Source organism: Halichoerus grypus, chromosome X (genome assembly GCF_964656455.1).
Source record: "Halichoerus grypus chromosome X, mHalGry1.hap1.1, whole genome shotgun sequence".
Classification (NCBI taxonomy): Eukaryota; Metazoa; Chordata; class Mammalia; order Carnivora; family Phocidae; genus Halichoerus; species Halichoerus grypus.
The window spans coordinates 70,614,690-70,625,468 of record NC_135727.1 but is presented as its reverse complement, the minus strand read 5'-3'; the positions used below and the strand labels follow the sequence as shown (position 1 = coordinate 70,625,468).

Sequence of the window (10,779 nt, the reverse complement as noted above, 5' to 3'; positions counted from 1 at the left end):
CAAAACCTCTTAACTTCGATTCAGCCCCCACTCTTCTACTCACACCCAAGTACATTGCTGTCACCTTAATTCATGTTTTGACCACATTACTTTCTATACTTTCCATGCTCAACTACATGATTAAAACAAGCTTTGACTTCCCAAATAACAAGATTCCTAGCTCCTCTTATTCCAAACTTTTACTAAAACCCACTTTGTGTAGGAAGCCATTTCAGAACACATCGGTCAGATGAAAATATCCACCCATCAAAAGTTCTCAGAGTTAAGAAAAAAAAAGTTCTCAGAGTTCATTTACCTTTCTGCCTGTATCCCATCTATTTGAAAGAAAATACTCTCGGGGTGCCTGGGTGGCTCAGGAGGTTAAGCATCTGCCTTTGGCTCGGGTCATGATCCCAGGGTCCTAGGATGGAGCCCCACATAGGGCTCCCTGCTCAGTGGGGAGTCTGCTTCTCCCTGTCCCTCTGCCCCTCCCCCCAACTCGTGCTCTCTCTTGCTCGCTCTGCTCTCTCTCTCTCTCCAATAAATAAATAAAAAATCTTAAAAAAAGAAAATAGTCTCAATTGAGGTATAAAAAAAACCCTATGAAAGATATAGTGTTCACAGATGGTATGTTGGAGGATGAGCGCATGCACACACGTGTTTATGTACACATAGAGCATATGCATATATATGTATATACACACACACACACTATAAATATATTCTGCCCAAATTAGCAGAAACCCACAAGCTTAAAAACCAAATCTGCTAAATCTGACCCAAACCACAGGTATTAAGCCCTATGGCTACTGCCTGCAAGCAGATGCATTACCTCTGTGACAAAGTCAATTGGAAGTTGCAAGTATAGGTAAATATCGCTACAGGCAGCTAGGATTCTGTTTTGTTTTTTTTTAAACTTAAATGTAAAACTTAACTTATCACCTCAGGACACTGACCATGTTATATGATTTCTGCACAATACCAAGAATATCCTAGACACTAAAAAATACTATATTTACAACTTAAGCAGGAAAACAGAGGCTTGCTTCACAGTGGTTTAATATGAACAGAGTTGAATATGACATTGTCTGACAGAAGAATGAACAGTTTGCTGAATAAAAGCCCCGAGTCAGGATATATACACAGCAGAAATGGGGCCTCAGGCTTTCAGCACTTGTGCACAATGAAAGAAGAACTCTTTAAAAAAATGTCAATAACAGAGAATACAAATCAAAAAGGCAGCAACAACACCAACATTGGGGAGGTGGGAAAGGGAGCAGAGCCTCTCTCTAGGGGCTGCGCAGCCCCTGGTACAGGCTCAGCAGCTGGGGAGCTGATCTGTCTCAGGGAACATCAACATTTCGAAGGACTCCAAATCCCATGTCAAAATGCAATCCTAATCTCTCTGATCAGGGTCTTGTCAGACTCTATAATCCTTTTCCCCAAGACCCAATCCTTCCATGATGGACAGTCTAAGCAAAGAGTCCCCACTTTTGACATGACAACAGTTAACTTGCTCCCATCCCACCACTGGAGATAGATTATCAGGCCCCAGCAAACAAACCACTACCTCCCAGACAGAAGCCCAGGAAAGCTGCTTCAGACTCTAAGATTTGGGACATCCATACCCCGCTGCTATCTCTAGCTCAAATTCTGGGGAGAATGCTGGAATTCCATGGAAAAGGAGTGCAGGCAGTTCAAAAACCCTGTGACCAAGCTGGGGAGGGCAGCGACAACTCTTGCCCCTGAGCCCCATTCAACAGCTCAAAGTGCTTAGAAGTCAGAGACTGTGTGGTTTGTTCATGTGCTTCTGCCCTATGGCAGCACTAAATGGGATGGGGGGAAGGGAGGATGGAAGGGGGAGGGTAGTGATGCCCTTCCCCACCACTGGGAGGTACCTAGAAAATGATCCACTCCCACCCTTTAGGGAGTTACCTGGCAGTGGTGAGTTGCCCCCACCCCTCAAGCCATCAAACCTGCAAAGCTAACCTATAAAGTATCAAGGGCTTGGGGAGGGAGAACTGCTGGCCCATACTGACTCACCTGCTGATGAGCAAGAACAGGCAGCCAGAGTGGGGAGCCACAAAAGAGAGGGGCTAGACAACAAGAGTTCTCCTACTGCCCTATGGCTTTCTTCTGACTCTGAAGCAGCCATGATGAGGGGCCCAGAAAACCCACACACCTTGTTCCACACAACAGACTGCTTAGACTCTAGGATTTACTGCCATGAAAAGCAACAAGGGAGAGAGAAAGTAACAAAAGAAACTGTTGAGAAAACTGGGAGCAGGCCTAGAGAAAACAAGAACGTTTGGGTCTCTACCACCTTCCCAAAAAGGAAAAAGTTCATGCAGGTAGGAAATGCAGGGCTGTTCCCTGCTCAGCGTTCCTGGTTAAACCTAAGAGTAAGAAAATCCCCTGGACTTGCAGCATCAGTATGTATCCAAGTGCCCCACCAGCACAAGACCCGCCCCCCCAAAAGATTAGCCTTCTGGCATGGGTAAATGCCCAAGAAATTGCCTTCCAGTCCAATCCCCCCACCCGTACCCCAAGCAAAGGGCATCTGCCTGTGGTTCCCACCTCTCCTTAGAGAAGAGGATCCTAGCAGAGTGCCCATGGTGTAGTCAGGTACCAAGGAACACAATGCCAGCCAGTCTATCGGGCCAGGGGATGGGCAGCCAACTTCAGATCAAAGAGAGAGAGAGAGGCTTAGTGTAAAAACCAATGTCATTTTCAGCAGGAAAGTAGAGGGCAAGTGGTGAGAGGGGCTCCTACTGGCGCACCTTCCCGGGGACGTAGTTCCTGTCAATTGCCTCCTCCTGCAGGAACATGTGTAGGCAGCGTTCGTTCTGAGCCAGTGGGTGCCCAGCAATTCTATAAAGAGACCAAGATGGTTATCAGTAGTATTTGGGATCAGAGAGAATTTGCAGAGCAATGGGGGTGTGGACAGGGGAGGAAGGGCCAGGGCAGCTCCTCCAGAGGTTCAAGCAAGTAGAGGACAGCAACGGGGCACCATTCCAACCCTAACATTATAGAGGAGAAGGGGGCGAGAGGGGTATGGTACACCGAAATCCCCAAACACATCCACCATGCGGTGCTTTCTCAGGCCCTGAGGCACAGAATCAGAATTCGGCTCAAAGGAACGGAGTTTTACTGTCCAGTGTCAGCTCACCGCACAATTGGCATCACATCTCATTCCAGAAGAAGAGACAGACAAAGCGTAGAAAGACCATGATGGCAAAAGCCGCAAGAAGAGTCCCCAGGAACTTGGCTTACTTGTTAATAAACTGTTCGAGGCCCTGCCTCCTTTCTTCAATGAAGGACTCCTCAAAGATCCCTTCATCTCCTCGAAAAGGGAGCTGACGCTTCAAGGCTTTCCCAGGCAGTGGCGGTACTACAATCTGCAGGCAGATGCAAAATAGCAGCCACGTGAGAGAGGACGAAGAGGGTATGAGAGGGTGAAGCACTGTATATCCCATTTCCTATCAGGCAGGGTCTACCTCACCCCACGGCCAGCAACCTGCAAGAACTGAGGCCATAAGCACAGTCAAGATGGCTCAGGTCAAAAATGAACCCAACTGATTCTATAGAAGGACAGGTTTACCACCTCAAAAGAAAGGAAATAAACTCCAAATATTCCTCACTTTCTTTCACAATCCACCAGCATCCAGTAATTTAGCTAGGCCTTTCCTGACACTATACTGTATATTTTCAGCACCTATAGGAGTTAAGTTGTATGACTTTACTAGCCACTAATTCAAGTGATACTTTTTCTTTAAAATTTGTCCTGAACTTACCACTTTAAAGTTTCAAAGGGTATCACCCAGATCCAATGTGTTGGGATTGGATAGTGTTCAGCTGCTCCACTGCCTTTAAAATTTTATAGACTATGATCTCATGCCCTCTCAGCCTATGTAGATCTCCTCCTCCGAGGATCCCACACAGGGAATGGGGTCATACCTTACTATCTCGCTCCAGCTCATTTTTTAGCCACTCAAAGTCACTGTAGCGCCGCCGTACACAGGACTCCTTCAGCTTGAAGATAGGTAGGTTTGTCTACAGGGGAAGGAAAAATGAGAGACGAGAGATGGTAACTAATGTTCAGCCTGTGGTAGCCACCTGTCAGAACCACTTCGACAGGGCCCAATGAAGAAATAATCCTGTGAACCATGTTCCTATAACTCCTTTAAAATACCACCAGGTAAATACCGATCCTTACCACATCCAGCCTTGTCACAGTTGGTGATTAGAAGTCCCTTGCTGCTTAGAGTTTATCCTATAAATAGATTTAAAGTTGTATGCAAATATGTATGCACAAGGGGTTTCACTGTACTTTATTTGTAATAATAAATGTCCATCAATAGATAATTGGTTAAATAAATTACGGTATGCCTATACAGTAGAATTACTGTACAGCTATGAAAAGAATGTGAAATATATATGAGCCAGTCTGGAAATATATTAAGCATTAAAATTAAGGTACAGAACAGTACATAGAGCTTGCCTCTATTTGTTGTTTTTTTCCATTTGGTTTTTTTTTTTTTTTTTTAAAGATTTTATTTACTTATTTGACAGATAGAGACACAGCAAGATAGGGAACACAAGCAGGGGGAGTGGGAGAGGGAGAAGCAGGTTTCCCGCCGAGCGGGGAGCCCGATGTGGGGCTCGACCCCAGGACCCTGGGACCATGACCCGAGCCGAAGGCAGATGCTTAACAACTGAGCCACCCAGGCGCCCGCTCCATTTGGTTTTAAAAAGGGATATGTGGGGCGCCTGGGTGGCTCAGTCATTAAGCATCTGCCTTTGGCTCAGGTTATGATCGAGCCCTGCATCGGGCTCCCTGCTCAGCGGGAAGCCTCCTTCTCCCTCTCCCACTCCCCCTGCTTGTATTCCCTCTCTCGCTTTGTCTCTCTCTCTCTGTCAAATAAATAAAATCTTAAAAAAAATAAAAAAAATAAAAAGGGATATGTATATTTACCCAAAGAAAATAAAAACACTAATTCAAAAAGATATATGTACCCCTTCATTTACTGAAGCATTATTTACAATAACCAAGAAATGGAAGCAACCCAAGTGTCCATCAAAAGATAAATGGATAAAGAAGATGTGCTACACACACACACACACAGGAATATTACTCAGCCATAAAAAAGGATGAGATCTTGCCAGTTGCAACAACATGGACAGACCTAGAGGGTATTATGCTAAGTGAAATGAGTCGGACAGAGAAAGACAAACATCATTTAATTCACTTATATGTGGAATCTAAAAAACAAAACAAACAAAAAGCAGAAACAGACCCATAAATATAGAGAACAAACTGTTGGTTGCCAGAGGGGAGGTGGGTGGAGGTATGGGCAAAATGGGATGGGAGATACAGGCTTCCAGTTATGGAATGAGTAAGTCAGGAGGATAACAGCATAGGGAATATAGTCAATGGTATTGTAATAGTAGTGAATGGTGACAGATGGTAGCTATACTCGTGGTGAGCACAACGTCATGTATAAACTTGTCAAATAACTATGTTGAACACCTGAAACTAATGTAACACTGTGTGTCAACTATACTTCAATTAAAAAGGGAATATGTGGGGCACCTGGGTGGCTCAGTGTGTTGAGCATCTGACTCTTGATCTTGGCTCAGGTCTTGATCTCATAGTTGTGAGTTCAAGCCCCGTGGTGGGCTCTGTGCTGGCTGTGAAGACTGTTTTAAAAAGGGTGGGGGGAAGACATGTATATTGTATATATTTATACTTATGAATAAAATGTTTATTCATAATAACAGTGATTGACTTTGGAGTATAAGACTAAACAACTGGAATGGGAGGGCTACATTTTTCATTGAACAATTTGAATTTATCACATGCACGTATTACATTTTCAGTTGAAAAGTGAATTTAAGTTCCTGTAAAGAACAAGAGAAAAGCACCTCCAAGGTATGCCTTCCTCAGCTTTTCCCATCCAAATCCTCTCCGTTCTACAAGTCCCACATCAAGTCCCATTTCATCCAGGAAATCCTTCCTGAGAACACCAGCTTAATTTACTGGTCTCCCTCTCCTCTACACTCCTATGACATTTATACTTTAGTAGTGCCTGACACACTATTGTTTTATGTATCATGTTAGTCTTGCTACTTAGCGAAACTCTAATCTCATTGAAATCAGGAACCGTGACTACTTTTGCATCGCCCTAAATGCAGACTATGCAAGTTACTCAGTAAATACTCAATTGATTAATAGAGACCCTATGTATTTGTTTACCCTCTCCTTGTCTAGAAAGTACAGCAGAAATAGCAATTACATTAAGTTGGCTTACCATCGCCTGCTCCCTGACATAAATCAGCTTATTCCCACATCTTAATCATTAGGCTCTAATGGTGACATGAACTACCAACAAACAAAAAGCCCTGATCCTCACTCCTGTCTACAGATTCTAAATAGAAACGGCCAACCACATGTATTAATACTGACTCTATTTCCCACCAGCCAATTCATATCAGCAGATGGAAATCAAAGGAACTAGTTTCTCTCCTTTCTCCACAACTGCCTCAGGGCAGGAAAAGAATATCTTCGAGCTATGCTAGTGCTTCGCACAGTCCTTACTACATCATGCTTTTGGAAATTGTCTTTCTAGGATCCAGTTCTAGGTAGAGGTCATCAAAAGCTAAATAACTAACCAACTTACATTAGTTACAACTCTACCCAGGATCAAGGTCCAAGGAATGTTAATAAGCTGAAGGAGAGTGAGATACAGGTAAAGTAATATTTTATTACAACCTGTTCTTTAGGAGAATAAATAAAAAAACTGGAAACAGTGGTTTCTTTGGAAAAGGGAGCCTCTACAGGGGCAGAGGAAGGGAGGAAGACTTAGTTTTTACAGCGTATCTTTTTTTGTATCTTTTGAATTTTGTACCATGTGCATGTATTAACCATTCAAAATAAAACATTATAGAGAGCATTCCCAGAATCCTGCAAGAAATCTGCATGGGTATCAAATCATCGCATGATATGCCTTGAACTTATACAATATTATATGTCAATAACATCTCAATAAAGCTGGGGGGGGGAATAATCCTGCAAGAAAAAAAAGTGCTTTCGTATCACGTGATTCTAGGTTTCCACCAGACTTCATTACAAATAACGTGATCCCCAAACAGCAGAACCTTAACTAGTACAGAAGCCAACAGAAGGACCAAAGAAAAGGGGGGAAAATGCTGAGTAGATTCTTCCAAGACACAGCGAAACCACCCACTGCCATTTTGTGGACTTCCTCCTTTGACTCACAAAAATCCTATTCTTCCCCTACCCCCACAGGATGATGACAATAATGACCTTTTATCTCAGCACCTAGCCATCTAAGGAAGGGGCTACTGTGTACTAAGTAAGATAGTCTCCCAGCTCCAACCTATAAATTATATGAGGAAGACAGGATTGTGTAGTACAGGATACAGAGAGTCCTTTGGCTCTTATCAACACAAAGTCAAGGGAAAGGAGAGAAAGAAACAAAGTTCAAGTCCACAGGACAACTGACATTTGAAAGTTCCACACACATCATGTGAAGTCACCAGGAAACCTCTCCAGACTCCTCATTTCTTGGGAGGGTGGGAGGGGGGGAATTCTTTCCTGAGCAAAATAAAAGAGAACAGCTTCAGAAATATTTACCATACAAAGAAAAAAAAGTCAGTGCCATCTGCTTCTACCATACATAATGCCTAACTCACAAAGCCCATTCTTTGAGTCTCATGCTTCCTATAATGCCTACCATGATCAACCACCTAAAATAGCTATTAAAAACCAATTATTTCAACTTTTCTCCAAAACTGAATTCAATTAAAATATTAAAAGCCTAGATAGCCATACAAATTAACATAAACAATACAAATTAACTCAAACCTACAGAACTAGGAACTGCCATCAACCCCATCATCATTGTACAATTAAAAATTGTGAAAAGGACGGATTAAAAGCTTAATGGTAAAAAAAATGGTAAAAAAAATTTTGCACACTAAAGTTTTGCAACTAAGCACAGCCAAAGAGACTAAAGTGTAGTGGAAAGAGTATGATGAGGGGCTTTGGGGTCAGACAGACCTGGGTTCAAATCCCAGCCCCACTTATTAGCTATGTGTACTTGGGAAAGTTACTAAAACTGCACTCCTCCTCAGTTTCCTACCTGTAAAATGTCATTTTTGTAAGGATTTAGAAACTAAAACCTAGTTCAGTGCCTGGCACATAGTAGGCACTAGATGAACAGTCTCTGTTGTTATTAGAATGCCTTAAGACGAGAGCTATTTCAGGGTGCCTGGGTGGCTCTGTTGGTTAAGTGTCTGACTCTTGGTTTCAGCTCAGGTCATGATCTCAGCGTCTTGCGATCAAGCCCCAGGTCAGGCTCTACACTCAGCGTGGAGTCTGCTTGGGACTCTCTCTCCCTCTCCCTCTGGGCACCCACATGCTCACTCTCTCTCTCTCTCTCAAATAAATAAATCTAAATAAATAAAAGAGAGCCATTTCATTCATAGTCCCTAAGGCTCTTGGGTAATGCATGGAGACATTGTCTCTAAAACCCCACAGTAGAGAATCCTTACACTGAACAAGTTATGCCCAGTCTTCCTCAAGTAATTAAGTTTTCTACCACTAACAGTTCCCAGCTTTTATTGTATTTTCAGGGATCTAACTTCCATTCTTCCCCAAAGAGATGGTTCCAAGTAGTTCTTATAAAGGAGAGTTTTTTTCCAATCTTTGCTTCGATTTTCTTTCTTCAGTTTGGACTTGGCCAAACTTGGAATTTGGAGAGCATCATTTCTCAATTAAATTTCAAAGCCCAGGCAGGAGACACACTCTCATTTAATTCATTCATTCATTCAAAAATGAAAGCACATACACTCTTTTAGGTCTTCAAATGCTGTTTGAGCAGCATGCTGTCCATAGAGAATATTCTGGCCCTCTAGTCTGAGAAAAAAACATAAGGAAAATTAGAAAATGGTTCTCCAACTTTTTTGCCTGTAACCATTCAACTGGGCAAAAGAACCTGCAAACCACTACTGTATCCGCACATTCCATCCTTGCAGTGTGGACTAAGAACTAGAGAATAAAGTCCTCTGCAGTGCACACTGGAAGAAGCCACTCCTGAAATGTCATATATTAAATTAACCACAGACCACGGTCTTAACCCAAAAAGTTAATCTAGAACAGAAAGGTCAAATGACCATATGTATACAGAAGCTCAAATGGGAGCCAGTACTGAAACAAACATCCTGGATACTTCAAATTTAAAGGATCAGCACAGGATGAGAGCACCGACTGACAATCCACCAATCCCCTTGCAAGGCCAGGCTTCACCATGAGACACAGCATGTGGTACCTGAGAAAACTTAAGCACAAAACATTTCTCTCTTTCAGATGCTAATTCTACACAAGTCTGGGGAGCACTCAATCTCAAGGAGACTCCCTTTCTTATTTCTGCTCTACCAAGCCCACTGTCTCCCTTTCCTGGAGTCTATCTCCCCCTTAATCCAGGCTTTCCTTAACTCCATCATTTCAGGGAGACCTCATTAGGAAGAAATCGGGGCGTCCTGCCCTCCCTCTTTAGACTGACTTCCCACAACCTAGTTTAGTTATGGGACCCAGAGATGTATCACCTTGGCTTTCCATCCCCCCAGCCCTCTGCCACTTTTCCTTCCCTCCTTCTGTCGCTACAGTCAGGATTCCTATTTCCTTTCATTACTCACTGTAATCTTCTCCATCGTCCCCACCCTTATCCAGCCATGCTTCACTTCTTGCTCATAGGTACTTATTTTCCCTCGCCCCAGTCCGATGTCCCCCTCAGGAGTTTTCCGTATCCTAGGGCCACAACCTAGTCTGGAGACCTCTCTCCAAACCTATGAAGCCCCTAACCCCCAAATGACCCCTCCAAGCGTCTCGGCCAATGTTAGTCGTCCCCATGGCAGCCCCCCCCGGCCCTCCCCGCCCAGCCGCCTGGTCCTCCCTCAGCTGTCTCCCTCACCCCGTGACTCACCCGCATGCGAACCTCATAGGTGGTGAAGCGCGCGCGGCCCACGCCCACCGTCTGTGGATTAAAGATGTCGATCTCCAGGAAGTTACTTGGCGGCCCGTAAGCGTCAGTCAGGTCCTGCGGCTTCGAGTTAAGGCGCCGAGTGTCAGCCACTGCCGTGTCCGACATCTTTCCGAAGGAGAGACCGGGACCGGGGAAGGGGGTGGGGGACAGAGACCGGAGGCAGGAGCGCGCACAGCCCCTCCCGTTTGCAAAATAACCAGCCAACCCACAGACAGCGGCGCCGCGCACGCGCGCCCACGCACGCACGCACGCACGCGCACGTTCCCTTGGCCCCGGGCCCGGCACCCTGAATAGCGGCCACGCTGAGGCTTGTGAGTCCCGTACATTGGAGGCCTCATTCAGGCTTCCGGGCGGTGTTTGTGGCCGCCCCGGAACCTGCATCTCCGATACGTAGCGCCCCATATCCTGGGAAGCACCACAGGCGGAATCCGCCAATCGTTGCTCCCCAAACCCAAGAAATGGTCTTATACCGTGTATCTATCGGCTGCGGGCACTGCCCCGCAAACTGGGATCTTGCAGTGATAGGCCGAAGCCCCGTGACCTGAATAAGTCAGGGTTTTGCGCGAAAATAGAAGGGTGTTCTCCGGAGGGTGGGGTTCCAACAATAATACTAAGAATCTAGAACGCAGCCCTGCCACTTGGTGCCACTGATGGTTTCAATTCGTTCCACATGCAACTGAGCATTCAGCACCACGGTGCCAGGGAAGCAGCGAGGGTGGGGTAAACGCGATTG

The 10,779-nt window shown here is 44.8% G+C and overlaps 1 protein-coding gene across 1 annotated transcript; it reads right to left on the bottom strand.

Moving 5' to 3' along the window:
- Positions 1 to 1,021: 1,021 nt before the first annotated feature.
- SNX12 (sorting nexin 12) lies at positions 1,022 to 10,273 on the bottom strand. The gene is made up of 4 exons (XM_036120560.2): positions 9,987 to 10,273; positions 3,937 to 4,032; positions 3,253 to 3,377; positions 1,022 to 2,850 (listed from the first exon to the last, which is right to left on the bottom strand). The coding sequence occupies exons 1-4, from the start codon at positions 10,149 to 10,151 to the stop codon at positions 2,748 to 2,750; spliced, it is 489 nt and encodes a 162-aa protein (XP_035976453.1). The 5' UTR covers positions 10,152 to 10,273; the 3' UTR covers positions 1,022 to 2,747.
- Positions 10,274 to 10,779: the final 506 nt, after the last annotated feature.